General features: G+C 39.3%; 1 protein-coding gene across 2 annotated transcripts in view; it reads left to right on the top strand.

Annotated features, from left to right (window-relative positions):
- Window positions 1–20,428, top strand: part of DEPTOR (DEP domain containing MTOR interacting protein) — a 77,772-nt gene that overhangs the window by 14,646 nt on the left and 42,698 nt on the right. For both annotated transcript variants that reach the window (XM_058023764.1, XM_058023754.1), the window contains 3 exons: window positions 10,602–10,780; window positions 12,763–12,886; window positions 18,433–18,611. In XM_058023764.1, coding sequence (XP_057879747.1) covers window positions 10,602–10,780; window positions 12,763–12,886; window positions 18,433–18,611 — 482 coding nt within the window. The remainder of the gene's footprint in view (window positions 1–10,601; window positions 10,781–12,762; window positions 12,887–18,432; window positions 18,612–20,428) is intronic.

Here is a 20,428-nt window from a genome sequence, read left to right as displayed (position 1 = left end):
TTTTGGCAGTGAGACTTTATTGAATGTTACATGATTTTCTGTAAGAAGAAAATGTATAAATGAGCAGAATGTTAATTAGGATTATGCTGCTTTGTTGCCTCCAGCTGACTGGAAAGGTCATACTGGCTTATATTTTACTCTCAAAGACAAGACAACTTAAGGGAACTCTAAAAGGCTGTAACAGCATTTGATTTAGACTTCTAACCTATTTTGATTTATTCACTTTCATAATTACATACTCTATATTATTTCAATAAGTAAAATAAATATGTGCCACTACATCAAATTAGACAAATTCCAGGCTAAGAAGACCAAGCTGACTATGACTATATAGACATGTTCTTTGCAGTAACTTCACAGGATCTCAGGTTAGAAGCTGGAGGTCCCTGCAAACCTGGTGATTTGGATCTCAAGAGGATGAGTGAATGTTGCACGTGGAGGCAGGAAAGCCAACTGAGTTCAGACATGTAGAGACTTCAGCCAAGGGTAAAATGCAGAGCTGATCTGTGCAGCTGGCAGAAGGATCCTCAGCCATTGCAGTTGCTCCTGGCTTCTACACTTTGATTTAGCAATAAAGCAGAGCAGACCCTTGGTCTCTATGCATGCTGCTACCCAGCTGATGGGGTTTCCTCACAGCAGATCCCCAGCTCTGTCCTGACACAGTTGTATGCCACAAAGGTTGCACAGTTTCCTTCAGATGCTGGAGGAGAACATGCCTTTAGTTTGGTCTTGGCTGGCCAGTTTAATCCTCATCCTTCCAATCAGCCAGGTAAGGACTATTGGATGCTTGCACAGTAAAAATGGAAACCAGAGAACACCCTGTGGCAAAAACAAGGAAACACGTTCACAAAATGGGGTCATCTCTCATACTTACAGCTCCTGAGCTTTGGCAAACACACAAAGAATGTCTGTATATCTGCATATACACTTGTAGTAAAAGCTTTGATATAAACAGCAAGTGTCTGAATATAGGCAGCATTTGAACTTTCCTTTTTTGCTGCTGACATGAACCAGACTTTAAAAAGTCTGAATCCTGGTACAGTGCATTCAAAGTTCAGCCTCTGATATTCTTCCACCTTACAGTATTGCCAAGGTTGTTTGGAGATAGCAATGTAAATCATGTAATTATAAATCACAGGACTGGAAGGTCATCTGAAGAATATTACAATACATAATCCTTTGATATATTATTATTATTATTATTATTATTATTATTATTATTATTATTATTATTATTATTATTATTATTATTATTATTACTACTATTACTATTATTATTATTACTATTATTATTACTATTATTATTATTACTATTATTACTATTATTATTATTACTATTATTATTATTATTGCCTTAAGTGAGAATTAGAAATCTTTTCTCCAAAACTTTGTCTAATTCTTTCATTAGGATCCCTCAATATTACTTAAATAGCTTTTCTTGCTCTCTACTTTCAACTCACCTGAAATATTATAGACAGCAATTCTGCCCTTCTCACTTTTTGTCTAGGTAAGGCCAGACTTCCAATCCAGTATCTTTTTCTCTCTGCTCATGAGACTGGCTCATCATTTCTCATATCAGAGTAGAGCTACATTGCATCTCTTTGAGCTGGTCATTCTTGAATGAGATGTCACAAATGAGATGTTCTGTAGTAACAGGTACAATGACATAAACAACTGAATTTCCCGTAATCTCTGGAAACATCTCTGTTAGTAGAATGTGAGGTTTCCCTTGATTTCTGCATGGTCTCAACCTTTACCCAGTAGAAGTTTCACTACTGCATATTCAGCTATTTCTTACTCTGTTGCTTTTAGACTCTAGTTCCCAGTTTTCAGCAGAGCATTTTGTTGTTACATTTTATAGTTTTACCTGTTCCTCCGTGTCTAGTTATGAACTGTGAAGGTCATCTTCTAACAATTTAATTGCCTCTAGGCAATCCAGTCAAATGGATCATTACCTTCAGTGTTTAAAAATCTGCAGCAGTTTTCCAGCTTTGTTTTAAAGTTTAGTGGTCAACCACTGTACTTCAATAGACTTCTGGAAGACAGGGGAAAGAACTCTCTTGAATCATGTCTTTGGCCAGTGCAGCATCCTGCATATTGTGGTATTGTGAGCTGGAGGAGGTAAAAAAGCATGTATCAGTGTCAAAACATGATAGATTTTTTTTTTTTAATTTAAAGAAATTCAATGCAAAGTGCCTTTTGTAGTGAGTACTTTTACACTTACTGCTGTCACAGCTTCCTTCAAAATAAAAATAAATCCTAGAAATGCAGTTATAATAAACATGAAAGATAGGAAGCTATTAATTTAGAATGTGAACACATAAACAAAGTTTGATGGTTTTAATGAAACATACTGTATATTTAAATAATATTGCATCTGTATTTATTTCAAGATGGACCTACATATTTGTTGGAAGTGAATAAAAAATTTTGAGTCATAGCCCCAGTACAAAATCAAGTTTGTTAACAATTGTACGTAACACAAAGCATTTTATTACTCATTATCTTAGCTGTTAGTTACTGGATATTTATGTTTAACGACAGTCATGATTCAGCACAGTACTTGGATAAGAGTTTTGTGTGGAGATGGAAAACAATTGTGGAAAGCAATTGAGATATTACTGCAGTATGACACTTTATTAATGATGAAGGCACGCTTTTTATTCTTGCCTTCAGCAGGGTTGCCAAGGACCACTGAAAGAAGTCCAAACAGTTGGTGCTCCTCTGAGAAGTGCAGAATATCAGGGAGAAAATCTCCTGCAGGTCTGTGGTTCTCAGGCTGAGAGCAGCCATTCCTGGAAGGACTTTGAGCTCAGAGTTACCCATATAATGTCCCAGCAAAACTATTTGTCACTTATTGACAGGGTGGGAGAAATACCAAACTGCGCTCAAGATTAGGCACTTGACTGATTTCAGTTCTCCCATTGATTTGTTGGGTTATCTCTGGCACATGACAAGCCCTTTTGCTGTTTGCACTCCAGTCTTGTTCAATACTGCTGCATTCTGGGCATTACAGATTTGCTTTTCTCCAAACGTGCTGAGAGATTGGTGTTCTTGTTTCTCAGGTGCTCTGGAACTTTCTGCTCACAGTGCAAGTGCCTACCAAGGTTAAAGTCAGCTTTGCCTCTGGGTAAAAGAGGTGTCAGCCTTGCTGCACAAGGGACCTCAGCCTGTAACTTTTTTGGTTCCCCTACCCCCTTGGCATGCAAGGTGCATCCAGGAGAGGAGTTGTCACACAGCAGGGCTTTCTGGTACCCACAGCTGTTTGTGTCCTCGGGGCAGCCCCTCTTCCTGACCCCAGTAATGCAGGCCTGTAGCTGAGCCTCCTTTTCCCAGCTGCTGGTCTGTCTCTCCAGGTTCCTGAATGGCAGTGCTAGAAGAAATATCTGTAGCAGTAGAATTTGGGCTCTCTGACTTGCATTTTCCCTGTTTAGCCCATTTAGCATTTCAAAGGAACATTCTCTTTTTCCAGCCACGTTACTGAGATAACAGGCCTGCATTCCCTGACGCAAATTTAATTGATTTTCACTGGCCTCCCTTGAGACCTTACTGCATCTTCTTGAGTTTGCTATCCATAAAATAATTCCTTTATTGAGAGGTATTTTTGCATAAGTCAACAAGAGCTGGTGAGCTTATTACCATGTTAATCCAGTCATAGGATGTCTGTAATAACAGTTCTGCTATGTTTTCTGGTCTGTACTTTGAAATTTTGGTGGACTTCAGTTTAGATTTGGGGAAATATCCTTGCAAAAATTAATCCTCCCAGTACACATTGATTTAATAAGGCTAAGAATATCCATGCAATGGAGACACAGAAAATTAATGTGGATACAAAATCTAGTTGATTGATATTAGCAAAGATGGCTTGATTTTGAGTGAAAAGTACATCAGTTCTTTTGGGGATCCATCCACACAGTACTATCCCATAGAGTTTGGCCTGCATGCATTTGTCCTGTGGTGCATCCCAGCTCATCCATAACTGAGTGAGAAGCACAGTTATGTCTGACTTCCATTTAGAGAGGGAGGGCTGTGATTTGCTGAGTTGTGACAGCTTCAGCCCCAAAAGTGAGCAGCCTGACTGAGACAGGCAATCTTCTGCTTTCCTTGTAAGACTAGGGGCAGGTGAAAAAAAACTTGCCTGTATTCTGTGTTTTCCTATTTATAAACCCCAGTTTTATGCTTTCCAGCAAGACTTTCTCTCAAGGTTCAAGTGCACAGGCAGTTAGATATAATATTAATGTTTGAACACATTTTACTTTAAAGTGAAATGCAAGTGAAATGGCTTGGCAGGCAGGGAGATTAGTCACTTCACAGCTTCTGTAGGTTTTACAGGGGATCTCTAGTTTTATGACAGATCAATACAAATACACAGATTTAATTTCTTCTGCAGTATGGGGTACTCTGGAGGCTGTGGCTCTGAATTTCTGGCCTGAATTTGTGGGCTGAAAGAGAGTCTCTGAGAGACATCATGTTGATGTGAGCAGTGCCTGTGTCTGTTCCCCAGAGTTTGCTTTGATCCCTGACAGTGTTAGCAAGATATTATGAGCATTGGCGATGTCTTTGTGCACTTTTGGTTGCATGCTTAGTGGCCTTAGTACTTTCTGAATGTATTAAAAAAGACTTCATAAAAGAGGCAGCCACAATATTTTATTTAAAGCCACAGGGACACTGGTGAACTGTCATTTCTTTGGAAGCTTTAGGATTTCCTCTGCAGTGCACCAAGAGATGGTTTATGGCTCTGTGTTCTGGCATCTTCTCACTTTGACTGCATACATGGCTGTGGGCAAAAAAGGGGAGCTTATCACAGTGATGTGAACTGCTATCAGGAGCTGCTTTGAAAACACTGTTTCCTAAGGTATTTGAAATGGCAGAATTCCTGCTCTGCTACAGCTACCAAAACCAGAAATATCTTCATCCTATTTCCAGTAAGACCCCATGTTTTAAAGGGTAATTTAGCTCCTGTGAATATCAAGGAACAGAATGAAGTGATTGCAGAGCTGAAGCATAAATAGAAAGAGGAACAGGCAGCAGTGAAACGCTGACACTTCAGCTGAGACTTGGCAAGCCCAGCTGGAAATGCTTGTCCCAGCAACACACACTGCATTCACAGAGTACCTTCAGGATTGCTTCTGTGTACAAAGTTCATATCCTCACTGACCTATTTTATTTTTTTGCTGACGGTGCAAAAGCAAAAGTTTAGTATAAAGGACATTTTAAGTAGTTTTTTCCTGGGTGTGTGTATATACACAAATGCCACCATATACTCATTTATTTTGTAAAGAATCAGGCGTGTAACTGACTTGTAAGTTTTGAAGTTCAGTGGGACTTCTGCTTCTAAGTCACTGAGATGCTTTGGAAAATGTGATTTTTTAGTAAGATGCCTATCTACCATCCTGTCGACAGGTCATATGCTTATGTTAGAAACACGAAACTTTGTGACCTCTGTGACAATACAAAACTGTTCTATTTCAAACAGAAAGGGGCAATTCTACCTACCAGTGGAGAATGTCAGATGTCCCTTGAGAAGAGGTGTGAAAAATCTGTGCTCTTTGGCCACCATGAATTGTCCTGATCTTTGGCAAGATGCTTCTTTTGTCCATGTATGTTTCTCACAAAGGACATTATGACTAGTTTTCCTTGGAAATAAGTAAATCCTTCTCTTACAGAAGTTTCGTATATACATGAAACGTATGAAAGAATTTTAAGATGGCAGAAACCACATGCAGGGCTTTGCCTCTCTGCATATAGCTGCTTATTTTCAAGGGATCTAATACAGTTTTGTTCAGTTTACCCAAATTTGATAAAATTGTAGTAGTTCAATGAATGCTGCCTGACAGTGCTCAGTCTGGGATAGTCACTGCAGCCAAGGGTGCTATGCAAGGTGTAACACACCAGCAGTAACCCATGAGCGTGCCAGAACTCCTCAGCAGCAGCTGAGCATGCTGAGGCAGGACGTGCATTGTGCTATGACTAATTACATCATCAGTGTGTATTGTTCAATAATTAGTAAATTCTGATAGGGATTTCTATTTTAAGTGATCTCCTCACTGGTGTTTTGTTCTTCCATTAAAAAACACATTGTTTCATCCAAAGCATTGTGGGCAGCAGTTTGGGGGAATTGGTTCTGCCCCTCTACTCCCCTCTGGTGGAACCCCACCTGGAGTGCTGTGTCCATCTGTGGGGTCCTCAGCACAGGAAGGACATGGACCTGTTGGAGCCAGTCCAGGGAAGAACCCTGAAGATGATTAAAGAGATAGAGCACCCATTGTAAAAACAGAAACACAGACTGAGAGTGTTGGGGCTGTGCAGCCTGGGGAAGAGACCTTATTGTGGCCTTTCAATATTTAAAAGGGGCTTAGAAGAATGATTGGGATCAACTTTTTAGTAGGGCCTGTTGCAGTAGGACAGGGGTAATGGTTTAAATTAGAAGAGGTAAATTCAGACTAGATATAAGGAAGAAATTTGTCTCAATGAGGGTGATGAAATCCTGGAACAGGTTGCCCAGAGAGGTGGCAGATGCCCCATCCTTGGAAACATTCAAGGTCAGCGTAGGGGAGTTCTGAGCAAGTTGATATAATGGAAGATGTCCTGCTCATGTTGGACTAGATGACCTTCAAAGGTCCTTTTCAGCCCAAACTGTTTGTGTGTCTGCGATTCTATGGTTCTATCATATGTGCATTTCATGTGTGTGATTGTCTCAGGAAGGCTGAAAGAGGTGAAAGGACGGAGCACATTATGGAAGTATTCATACCCTGTTGTTTATTTAGAGTGCCAGGGACCTGTCCCTTGCACATTTTTGAGCCCTGTTAGGACAAGCATAGGGACTATATAGGATGTAGGAACTGGCAGATTAATTATTCATAAAATTACCTGGGAGAGCAGGAAGTTTTTGGGTTTTTTTGACTTGTAGAACTCAAGATTGGATAATGCATTGTAAGATCTATGTTAGCCAAGCACAAAACTACTAGACTTATTAGGGGGAAGTAGCTGGGTGAGATATTTGGACTGTGTTTCAGTTAATGATATGTATTCATCCAACATGTTGGCCTTTTCTGGGGTTGGAAAGGAAAGCTGATTGTGCAGGCACTGTCTCATAAATCCTTCCCCACTGCTTCAGAAAAGAGGCAAGGAACTTCAGAATGCATAATGCCTCTGGTGGAAATAAAAATGCCCCCATGGGTGAAATCCAAAATGCAAGTTTCATGTAGCTGCAAGAGCAATTTCATCCCAAGTTAGTGTGTCATTCTTCATTTCTGGGCAAAAATTTAGATGTTTCCATTATCATGAAACTGCCTAGTGGCATCTGAACAAATAACATTGTTCCTGAAAGCTCTGAACACATTTACTGCAAAGTAGGAGCAGTGTGTTCCAAGTTACCTTGTTCCATGCTGTGTAGGAGGAAGACACTTCTGTTTGCAGCAAGAGTCCCTACAGATTGTCAGTTAGGAGCAAATCCTGTTTAGACAAGCCCCCAAGAAAACTATTCTGGCATGCATGCTTGCAAATACAGCCTTTATTTGTTGTAAGCATGAGTAAGGGCCATGGATATAAATTTGTAAATATCAAATATGCCTGTTGAGCTTCACAGGCAATTGCTCAAATGCTCTGGATCTCACTCATGATGTTTTCCTCAGGTAGGGCAGACTGTGGCCTCACATGCAAAATCTGGCAGGTGATCTTGAATAATATAAGGAATTATATATGGGTGAGGTAATAGTACACACAAAATTGGTTTCTGGTGTTAAGCTATTAAGTTGCAGAAAGTGGGTCAGTATTTCAAAGGCTTGTTGAATCAAGGTGTCCCCCTATCACTCCTTGTTGTTTGCCTGTCTTCTCCCCCTTCTCCTCTCAAACTGGTCAGGGTTTGTCAGTCACCTAATTCTTTTGAACAGTTCTTGAGAAAAACTTCTTCTAGAGAGAAAAATATGTTTGATGCTAAGTTAGGTGTTTTCCAGTCATCACGCAGACTAGCTGAGAGAAAGTGATTAACATTACTTAAAGGGAAAACATCAAGGACTTTTGGTGAGAAGCCTGCTTCTCAGTGCCGAGGGATAAAGAATTTACCACTTCACTTGAGTATTGGTTCCACTGTATAATTGTATGCACTGGTACATTTTATTCCTTTTTATTCCATTTGACTTGGCTTCTGGAAAACACCTCTGAGCACAGACACATTTTTTGAATTCCTACCTGAACCTTTGATTAGCACACTGCAATATATACTCAATAACTTTACCTGAGGCTTCTATATTTGTAATTTAAACCATGTACAGTGTCAATTTATTGAGCTACTTCTCCTCCATAGAGTTTGATTTTTAGCAGATTTGTAGAAGTGAGGGAGCCTTGACAAAGAAAACAGTGTATACCACCAGAGAGAAAATCTGAATTCCTTTTGTGTTATTCAAAAAAAATAAGCCTGGACATAAGTCAGTATGGACATAATTGGCATAGACTGCAGAGGAAATTCACACATTCATGTGGAAATTCAGGTTTGTTAAGGGTTATGTGGTCATGTTTTCTTTGACTTAATGATTTTGTATCCTCTTAGCAGATTTGGATCCACTTTAACAAGAGAGTGGAAATAATTCAGATAATGAAATGCCTATGAGTTTTATAAATATAGACAAATATTTTATAAATATAGACAAAAAGGTGTAAAGAGGGACCCTTTTTCTGAGTGAGGTAAAAGATTGTAGTGGGAACCTGTGTCTTTTTATATGACAGAGGAATTGAAATACTTATTAAGCCCACCAACTGCAGGAGAGCCTGCAGCTGGAATTTAAGACATAAACACTGATTTCTGGGGCTCTTGGCTACTGGCTTGTTTGTGAAATGTCAGACCAGTCCTATGCTCCTATGCAACATGTGGACAAAGAATTTTGTAGAAGGGGCTTTTCCTCTTGTGCCAGATGAGCTCCATCCATTCAGACTTACACTGCTGACTGAAAGCTGGATTGGGCTGTCTGCCTTTGTGTGATACATTCTTTTTCTAGTTTTGTTCTTGCAGGTGTGACATAAGACCAGATGAACATTAACAGAACCTGGAATGTATTTTAATTGTAAAGCTCCATCAGACATACTGATAATTGCATGTTTTATAATTAAAACTGTGAATGCTTTTCTTTCTAAGCATAGTGACAGCTGTTGGAGCACATCTGGAAAATATGCTTTAAGCAAAAGTATTTTAGCTCAGAGAATTTCACAATCTGTGGGATATTTATCAGCATTTCTTTCCAGAATACTAATCTGATTTAACAGTATTTTTAATATAAAAGTCTTGCTTTTTTATAAATTATGTTTGCAAATCTGGCTTTGAATTCACATCCCAGACTGGCAATTCAAGTGTACTTCAAGGCTAAATGCTGCAGAACAAAGCATTGCTTTGCTACTATTTTTAGGTAGAAGCCTACATAAATCTTGTCTGATGCCCTAATAAATTTCCTTCATTGATTTCAGCCAAATATTTTCCCTTTTTATGATTTCAAAGAGAAATTATTGTTTCATACTGGAATTTTATTGAGAGGAAAATTTCTCATACTCCTGCTCTGTGCTTCTTGAGGCTCATGTCAACACCTTCCTGTGCTATTACCCTTGTACCTCCTACAGTTATTACAGCATTAGTCAGGACTCTGCAGTCACTGAGAGTGTTTACAAGGTAGGACACTGGCCACTTGGAAATGAACAGCAATGTTTCTGGTTTTGATAGGAGCCCAAGCATTGTCATTTCTGCACTTTCCTCAGAACTGTTGTATAGGCATTACAAAACCAGATTTTCTGATATGATCCATTAAAATGGAACAAGAAAGCATAAAACTTCAAACAACTTTAAAATTCCTATCTGCTAATTTATTGCTAATGTTGTTTATTTTTTTTATTTGGGAAAAAATGACTAAACATAAAGATGCAGAACCCTAAAATTTCATGGTATTACTTTAATCAGGATCTTGCATTCTGACCCAAGCACCTCAACCAACTTGCTTTCAGGATGATGAGGGAGATTTTGCAGAGAGCATTTGTGAACAGATGCCTAAGCGAGAAATCAGTTTCCTTTATTTGGAGTAGGAGGCAACTTTTTAATGATAGATTACACTGTGTTGGAGCAGCTTCACACCTGAATTTTAAATCCCAAGTGCTATCCTTGTTGTGCAGTTGGAGGCAAAATGCAGTTATGCAACCAAGCAAGAAGCTACAGCTGCAAAAACTAATGAGATTTAAAAAAATCTACAGCAGCAATACTATAAAATAATATGGAACACATTAGTGGTAATGTGGGAAAATTAATTCCAAATTATTGACAGTTTAATTGACCTATGGGAAGTATTTTAATGGAGTAAATATGCTGTGCTGTTCTTGAGTTTTTTAAACTTTTCCACTGAGCAGAAAACAAATTTTTCCAATTATGGGGTTTAAAGTTGTAACAAATGGGTGCTGTGGGTTCCCTGGTTGTGAGATGCCAGCACTGGATGTGTGACTTTTCTGCCCAACACCTGCAAAGTCCATCCTGTGAGCAGGGTGTGGGTGCCACTGCTCTGCTCTCATCCCACTCTTGCTGCCACAGAGGCTCTTTGCAAATGATCCTTACACGGTGATTTGACCCCCAGGCTCCGACTGCACGAGGAAAAGGTCATCAAGGATCGGCGACACCACCTCAAAACGTACCCCAACTGCTTCGTTGCCAAAGAGCTGATTGACTGGCTGATCGACCACAAAGAGGCCTCTGACAGGGAGACAGCCATTAAACTGGTGCAGAAATTACTGGATCACAGCATTATCCACCATGGTAAGTGCAGAATTACCTGCTGAAAAGTTCTAAGCTCAATTTATTGACTGTTGTGAGACAAAGGGAAATCCCAGTCCTGCTCTTCAGCCAAGTGTAGGACAGGAAGGATCCTTTCCCTGCCAGGTATGGAGCATCTCTTGAACTGTGCTATTGTACAAGGTCACCTGTGTCCTGAAGGAGATGAGAGCCTGAAGAGGAGTGATGTTCCCCATTGCAGGGGGGAAACTTATGGGAGACTGTGATGTGTCTCCAGAGCAGCCCCAGCTGGATCATATCCCCCCTTTCCTGCAGCTCTCATTTCCCTGCTCCTAAGAGCACAGTTCTCCAGCTGAAAAACCCATCTGAAAATTCGGCCAGCAAAAAAAAAAAATCATTTTTCTCACGTGGATTAGTTCCCTGGCCCTGGCCCTCACAGCAGCTGCACAAACATTAGTGCTGGTACAGCTGCAAGAAAGTTAGTGGTCTGGCTGTGCCCTGATTAATTTTCTTCTAAACTTGTTGTCTATTTGAGATCTGTTCCTTTCAGTTTCTTGAATAACAATTCATGCTGATGAAAGGACTTCCAATTCACTGGTAGCATTTAGTTGCCTTTTGGGGGCACAAAGAGGCTGGGAAGCACATGAGCAAAGAAGATCCAAGGTCTCCATTCCAAGCCTTTAGTATTACCTATTTCAGAATGGCAAATGTACCATTTGTTTCTTTTTAAAGAGAAAACTGAGTGACTGTGAACAGTCGAATGCTGACTTTATGCAGAGGTCACTGTATGTGCAGCAATGCTGCTGCTGTCAGTAGTACATGAACAACACCTTAATTAAAGTCAGAAATGCACATATTGAATGAGTGCCACTTCTACAGCTTCTGCTCAGCTATTAAATGAAAATTCTAGGTTGTTATGGAAACTGGGACTCAGGGTAGATAGTTAAAGAATAAAGTAATTATAGGTTATTCAAATCTGTCTATTTAATCCTCTATGGAGAAAATGTCAGTGAAGAGTTGCGTGGATGCCTGAGTGACTTAATTTAATTGAGCAATAGATATTTTATTGCTGAATGCTTGTTGAAAGCTCTAACAACCTTCAAGCATTTTCTGCCCTACCATCCAACTGAAAACTGTAGAAGAAATTTTATATATGTGTGTGTGTCTAGATACTAGAAATGTAACAAGTGTTTCTTGAAAATGTTCATGTATTACACTCTAATAAAATACTTTGTGAAGTGAGCTTGGGCAGGTAAATTCAGAGAGATTCTGTCAGGTTCTGCAGGATGCTTAGAACATTCTTTCAAGTGCCCTGTCAAGTGAAGGGACACCAGTTCCTGCTTCTGTGGTGCAGAAGGTTCCCCATGTATGTGGGTTGACAGCTGTGCTAGGAGCATCTTGCTTGGGATAGCTTTCCCATAGGTTTATGCCCTTGATGGGGCTCTGTTCTGCATTTACAGCAGTCCATGATCAGCTGTGGTTCTACAAACCTAATCTGGCATTTCTTGGTGTGCTCATGTTGTACCTACCATTTGCTAGCTGGCATGGCAAAGCAATTGAGACAGTTTTAAGAAGGCAGAAGGCTTTGGTTTTAACTGTTTCTTTAGGAAGTCTCAGGTTTCCTACAGCACTGCTAACTGATTGGACTAACTTAAAGTTTGGCAAACCTTAAATTATTGGACATTCTAGTCTGGTGGCCTTTTAAACAAACAGGACAACAGATTGTTTTCATCAAAAGGTTTTCTGGGTATGTAGTGGAGGGATGCTTTTTTGCTCTTAATGTTTGCAGTAATACTCACAAAACTGATGGACACTTCTCCCCCTTACCAAGAAATTTGGTTACCTCTCAATGTTTTCTTCAGCCTTTCATTAGAATGGAGTAAAGCTGTGTGCTGACACAGCACATGCTTGCTTTGAAGCTTAGCAGTGGTACCTGCTAAATGGATCCTCAGCTACTTACCAAGTATGTGAAATTTTTTTTTTTGTTTAATTATTTTATGTTTCAGTCTGTGATGAGCATAAAGAATTCAAGGATGTCAAACTGTTCTACCGCTTCAGGAAAGATGACGGGACGTTTCCACTGGACAATGAGGTGAAGGTGTTCATGAGAGGACAAAGACTGTATGAAAAGTATGTTGCTTTCAGTATTCCTAATATGTTGATAATAGTGCAACGTGAGCCAAATGATGTCTGTTAATTTATTTTTGAAGCATCAGAGGCTTTCAATGCATGCAGGAATGGGTCTGGGAAATTCCATTACTTCAGTTGGGCGTCCTTCCCTCTCTTATTTTTCTTTTGATTTTCTACCATATTCACTTGAGGCATTTTGTTTAAAATCTGAGCCCCAGATTGTAAGTACATCCTATATGAGAATTCAATGTGAATTGAAGCCCTTGAAATCTATTCTGTAAAAATAATTACAGAATTATTTGTCAAAATGATTCAAATAATTACAGAAATATTTTATATGTAAAAGCATAATTATAATTACTAAAACTTCATTGAACAAGCAGCTATATGTCTGTGGAGACTCCATATCTTCACAGGGAGGTATGCTTTTAAATCATAGGTGAGATGAATCTTCAGTGTTCTAGTCTGCAAAGTTTCAACATCAGAAAAGTTATGTTAAAAGCAATTTCAAAAAACCATTAACCCAACCAAGAGCATCTGATTACCTAATTTAAACAGATTATTTTACTGAGATACTAAGTATCCCACTGGATTACTTCCATCAAGTAACTAGGTATCATAACTATACTTCCTAATATTAAATTAAAGACATTTTTATTCAGGATGTAGAGATTCTGATATGGTACTTTCAAGCAGAGAGAAGAAAATGGATATTGGCATATGCTACAAATTAATGCAAAAGTTGTGATGTGTTGTTTACCAAAAAGCTTGAAGTATTGCACTAGACTGAATACCACCCACTCTTCTGCTTGCTTGGAGCAGAAGTGTGCAGCAGCCAGAAGAGATGCTGTGTTTTCTCGATGAAGGAAATTTGTTTCCTTCTAAGAAAGAACTCAGGAAGCTCACAAGTTTAAAAGCTGATAATAAATATTATTTTCAAGGTTAGCTGGCTCTGAAGATCAGTTTGGTGAAAGAACGGTGAACCCAAAATATAAACAAATACTTGTAAATGCCACTCCTTTTGTTACACCATCATATAGAATTCCCAAGACAGAGTGACTGTGACTATTTAAAGGGAAAATGTAATAAATTGTACAAGACAGAAGAAAATGTATCACTGGAGAAAATCCTCCATTCTATGCACTGGGACAGGTGAGATGAATCAGCTACCTTCAAACTCTTCTGTGTCTTACTAAGCACAGCATTTGCTCTTTAGACTCAGTAAACATGCAGTGTCTGCAAGCCTGACCCATAGTCTGAAAAGCAGATTAGATCTTTTTTTAGTCTATATTTCTATTTCAATTATCCATAAGAAAAATATTTTGTTGGCAAGGCTGGTATCAATCTTGTCAATGTAAGGAGCCATAGTAGAAAGAACTCTGCTTCCATCACCATTTCTCTGAATGGAGAAATATCCCCAAACCAATGTCTATGATCCAGTTTGTCTAACTCTGTAGTAGAAGGAAAACATTTAAACTGTAGAGGGTTTTCCTATCTTGGCAAAGGAGCACCTACTTGGCAAAGGAGTATCTGAATATAACTGCATCCTTATGAGGTGCTTGCTCCTAGGCAACGTATTTGAAGGGTTCAGAAACTTTTAAAAACAGTCTTGAGTGCTCAATATAGTATAAATTAAAAATACCTGTCATTTCAAAACCAGTATGTGACAGTCAAAGGTAGTCAAAACTCTCCATGGATCATCGGAAGTATGTTGTATTCATGGGAGATAAGAAGGCATACCTGGGCTATCTGGGCTTCACTTTGTTTATTTTAGCAAATCCCCTGTACAGAGATTTCAGCTTTTGTTAGTTCCCTTGCCTATGCACTTTTATTAGCAACACCACAATTTCACTGGATGCACTTTGAACTCAAAATCTAATGCTGAAAGTCAGGAAGAGCTCTGCAGTGAAATGTGTGATTGTGTAATATATCTGTTGTATCAGTTTGCTGATAGCCTTGAGAAAGAAAATATTAATTCAGTGCTATTAAAATAATTAGGAAATGGCAGCAACCAGAGAAAAGTATTTGTGCACAAACATTAAGTCATTTACCAGCACATTCAACTTGTTTATCAAAATGCCTATGGGCCTGATTGCAAGAGAAATGCAGCTATGCCAAAGGAAATCTGTCCAACACATTTTGAAAATCTGTGTCTAATTTTGTAGAGTTTGCTGATCTTCACTAGGCTTTGCTAGTTTAGGACAGACATTATAATTATTTTCTGCTCTTTTCCACTCTCTGACTGGGGCTGGAGTACCACTGGGTTCAGAAGACAAAGCAGTTTGTGCTTGCCAAAATTTTAGACATTACCCAATACCAGTCCAGGCAAATTTGTACCCTCAGTGGGTAAAATGAACCAAATGCTTTAGGAGGATCAACAGGTTGATGCATGGATATCGTAGGCAGGTTCCTTACCTTCAGACAGCTGTTTTGGGTAAATGGCTTGTTCTCTGCCCTGGGACATGGGAACATCAGGACTACCCCTCTGCTAAGGAGCTCACTTTCCCATCTCTCTTCTGCATGACCACAAAGCTCCTTAGAACCTGAACTTTTCTTTCTTGTGCTTGACCCCCTTCACCCACTGTGGGCATCCTCAGTGGCTGTACCTGTGGGATTGGAAGATTTAAAATCAGTCTCTGATTGTATTCTCCCTTTATTTGCACTGAAAATAATGAACCAGTTCAGATTCCCTGCACATTGTTGCAAATTTTGATAATCCTGTCTGTGAATAAGCTTTGAGGTTCAGGTTTATAGCTAGAGATGAAAATTACTGGATTTCCTACAGTCTTGTCTGAAATTGTTGAATAGTTTATAAGATCTAAGGTTGGCGTCAGCTTTCAAGCTCTACAGGACTGCCCAGATAGGTTGAATGAGATAAACATGTTTCCTGTTCAACAAAACTCTCCCTGCAAATCTTTTATAAATCCAGCAAGGAGCTTTTGTAGCTTTAAAAAAAAATCAAGTTGTTGCAGGCATCTTATTTTTATGATGTTTGCAATTCTCAGTAGGGTTTGGTCAGACACACAAGATTGTTGTTTCTGGTGCAGTCATGTACAGGAGCTATAAGTCATTTCATGATGCTGACATCAACTGAGATTTTTGAACCAGATTTCACAGTGAAAGAAGAGCAGATTTATGGTTTTAATTTCAGGAAATCTTTCAGATAATTTTGAGACTGCATTCTTGGAATCACTTTCAGTTTAACTCATCAGTGGTTGAGTTGCTTTTATCCTCTGGTATAGTTATTTTGATAAAAACAAGGTTAAAGATGTCCTTTGAAAAGGAGTTTGAATATTGGTGTTTGGATAAATGCATTCCTTTAATGCAGGACAACACCGGTTTTAGCAAATAATACGTTTTGGCATTAACAGCCTCGTGTTTTTTTGCAACAAGGAGAAAATGGAAGAGTAAAAGGAAGTTTCCAGGTCTGCCTAATGAAAGGCCAGGCTTTTGATTGATGTAAATTGGTACAGTTTTGTTGACAGCCATGGAGTTACAGTGATTTACTTCAGTAAGTGACGTAAGTCCATGGATTGCTGTGTCTGGGCTTCTTAAACTGGCAATTTGTCGTGTCTGTTTGTTCACAAGTCCAAATCCTTTGCAGTGCTATTCTGGGCTTATGCAGAAGGGTGTGAAATGTCAAACTGAGTGTTTTTCCACTTGATATTTTTCCAGATTTCTTTTGTGTCTCTGTAAAAATCTAACCATTAGCACTGCCTTTTCAAGGACCTTTCTATCTGTGATTTCAATGAGGCAGTCAACTAATTATAGACTCATCAAAGAACAATTAACGTAATCCTAAGGATTTTTTATTTGGTGCCTGAAGAGCCTGGGTAACCACTTCTGGGTAGCCATGCAGCAGATGGTACAAAAAGACACAAGCCTTGGGTTTGCATTTCTTTTCTGTGGGGGGAAAAGCCTGGTGAACGAGACACATTTAAAGATAGTCCCTTGGAGCATAGTAGGTCTGTATTAGATGTGGTGAGCGTGGGACAAAATGGTGTGGAACAAAATGCCTGTAAATTAAAATATTAAAACATAATGAAGCCTGCAAGAATTCTGGAGTCAATGCGTTGTCTTCAGCTAATGTGGCTTTCTCAGTTCTTACTCAGCTCAGAGGTTCTGGCAATGACACACCATCCAAACGAGCAGCTCCTTGTGCCACCACTGACACACAGCTGTGGCTGAGCAGCCTTGGCCTGGTTTGATGATCTGCTACCTGGTGGTCAGATCCTGTAGGTTCAGGCCTCAGGTTAGTGCTCATTAAAGTCAAGAGAAGAGTCTTTTAGATGAAATAACAGAGGTTGGACCGTGTCAAACCTCTTCACTGTAATTTCAAATGAAACTTCTCTCTGTGTTCCTATGGCACAGATTTTTCTGATGCTTTCCAAAGGAGATGAAGTTATATTCTATAATCTCTGGATATGCTGTCAGTTTAAGAAGCAGATGGCTCTTGTATGGATTTATTTGAATTTCAATTCCTTCATCAGAAGGGCAAAGATTCAGCACTTCCAGAACATGACTGTTGTAGTTCAGATGTGCCCTTATTTCAAAATAGTTGTTGAAGGGAGGGGACCTGTTACTCTTACATGGAAAAAACAGTTCTTGAACTTTTACTCTGAAAGTCTTACCACTAGTCCTATTATTAGCCTACAATAAATAATATAGTTATGAAAAATATTAGGTTAATAAGGATGCTGTGGTGCTCAGTCTCTCCCCAAAAAGTGGAATTCTGTATTACAAAGAAATGATTCTCATTTCTTCTTTAAAACTGCCTTTTGCATTAACAAAATATTGAGGCTTTTTTTTTTTAAGACTGTGTCATTTGCATAGGTATCTTGAATAGAGAAGAGTTTTATTAGTATCCTTCAGCTACTCACATGCCAGTTGTTAGGAGATTTTGGGACATCTCATGATGTTCCTCTGACTGGTGTTACACAGAGCCAGCTGAGGCTCAGAGAACTGTGAGCCTCAGATGTTAAAACGTGTTCAGGTTCACGTGCAACTCGCTGACTGCAGCTGCATCATCAAATGTTGGTTGCACGATATTTATCCGCCCCCAATCGACGGAACTACCTTTTTTCCTTCTCTTGAATTTTCCTGCAGCTGCTTTAGAGCTTATGGAGAGAATTTTCAAAGTCATGTAAATGACTTTGGGGCATAGTCCTGCTAACTATAAATATTAATTAAGAAGCTTTGAACACATTAGTTACATTCTGGTGCTTTTAGGCTAATTTTGTTTTCAAAGCTGATTATGCAGTAACTTTTAGAGAACGTTAAACACAAAATAGGGAAATGAAAAACCCAAAAATCTAATTTTCTTTTAGGGGAAAAAACAAGAAAGCATTAACTTCACACAGGGATATAAAGCCTAAATTTCTTTACTAAGCAGTTTTCATTCACTTCCTAAGTAGATTGATAGCTTGAGGAAAGATTTAGTAAGTCAGTGAAAGCTTCATATGCATTTGCTTGATATAAATGAGATTTGCCAGAATAGATCTGGAACTGCTTTTCTGAAGAACCCATTTTCCCCCCCACCACACCAGGCTGATGAGTTCTGAAAACAGCCTTCTGCAAGCCAGGGAGGAGGAAGGAGTGAAGTACGAGCGGAGCTTCGTGGCGTCGGAGTTCGTGGAGTGGCTGGTGCAGGAGGGCGAGGCGGCGACGCGCAGCGAGGCGGAGCAGCTGGGCCGCAGGCTGCTGGAGCACGGCATCATCCAGCACGGTGAGGAACCCTGCCCGGCAGGGAAACTGCGCTCGCTGCAGCACTGCCTTCCGCTCAGATCACACACACGGGTGTTGTGAGGGTCCCCAGGACGAAGTGAGAGATGAGAATTGACTCCAAGTTCTTAGAAGGCTGATTGTGACGGTGTTCACAGGGGTTTTCAGGTGAGGGAAGAGACGAGAATGTTGACTCCATGTTCAGAAGGCTTGATTTATTATTTTATTATGTACATTACATTAAAACTATACTAAAAAGAATAGAAGGAAAAGTTTCATCTCGGAAGGGTAACTAAGCTAAGAATAGAATAGAAAAGAAAGGTAACAAAGGCTCAGACTCTCTGTCCGAGCCAGCTCCGCTGTGGTTGGCCATTAACTGCAAACAAGCCCATGAGACCAATCACAGATGCACCTGCTGCATTCCACAGCAGCAGATAACCATTGGTTACATTTTGTTCCTGAGGCCTCTCAGCTTCTCAGGAAGAAAAAATCTTAAGGAAAGATTTTTAATGAAAAGATGTATGTGACAGACTGATTTATTATTTTATGATATTATATTATATTAACTGAAAATTATATACTAAAACTATACTAAAGAAAGAGAAAGGAGACATCAGAAGACTTCTAGCAAAGAATGAATAATAAAAAATTGTGACTGACCAGACTCCTGACACAGCTGGACTGGGATTGCTCATTAAGTCAAAACAATTCACATTAAACCAATCAAAGATGCACCTGTTGGTAAGCAACCTCCAAACCACATTCCAAGCAATCAGATAATTATTGTTTATATTTCTTTTCTGAGGCCTCTCAGCTTCTCAGGAAGAAAAAATCTTAAGGAAAGATTTTTAATGAAAAAATGTATGCGACAGACTGATTTATTATTTTATGATATTATATTATATTAACTGAAAATTATATATTAAAACTATACTAAATAAAGAGAAAGGAGACATCAGAAGACGTCTAGCAAAGAATGAATAATAAAAAATTGTGGCTGACTAGACTCCCGACACATCTGGACTGGGATTGCTCATTAAGTCAAAACAATTCACATTAAACCAATCAAAGATGCACCTGTTGGTAAGCAACCTCCAAACCACATTCCAAGCAATCAGATAATTATTGTTTACATTTCTTTTCTGAGGCTTCTCAGCTTCTCAGGTAAAAAATCCTGGCGAAGGGATTTTTCATAAAATATGACAGTGATAGAGGGGCCCTTGTCTTTCTGATCACCATATGTTTAGGTTCTAAATCATTTCAGATTGGAGTCTAAGTAACTTTATCTAGTAGAAGTATGGCTTTCTCAAAAGAGCATTGTATTCTGAAAATGCTTCCTCAAATGAAGAGAATTTGGCAGGAATTTGAAACTGTGTAATGACAACTTAAGGATGTGGATGAAAATCAGTGCTCCTATCTCAGAGTCTCTGCTGGTCAGAGTGACCCTGAGATACGTACAAGCCTCTTTTTCTCAGCCTGGCAGTCGGGTAATGAGTCAAGATTTTTCTTTTCTTGTCCTCAAGGTTGTTTATTATTTCTTATCTATAACATTCTTTCTCTGACCCACCGCAGATCTGAATGGCCGGTTGGGTTGAGGCACACTACCCGCCCCCAGGGTGGTGTTATCTTTTTATACTAAAAAATATGTGTACAATATTTACCATAACTTCCCAATACCTATCACCTATGTTAGACAGTGAGTTTCTACCTTAAACCAATCCAAAAGTGCCAACATCACCCAGAACATGGAGGCTAGGAAGAAGAAAAAAGAAGGACAAAGCATGCCCAAATTCCTCCCATCTTGGGACCCTGAGCCCCCAT

This window comes from Melospiza georgiana, chromosome 1 (assembly GCF_028018845.1).
Source record: "Melospiza georgiana isolate bMelGeo1 chromosome 1, bMelGeo1.pri, whole genome shotgun sequence".
Lineage (NCBI taxonomy): Eukaryota > Metazoa > Chordata > Aves > Passeriformes > Passerellidae > Melospiza > Melospiza georgiana.
Note: the sequence above shows the minus strand (reverse complement) of the source record. Positions and strands in the feature narration are given on the sequence as shown.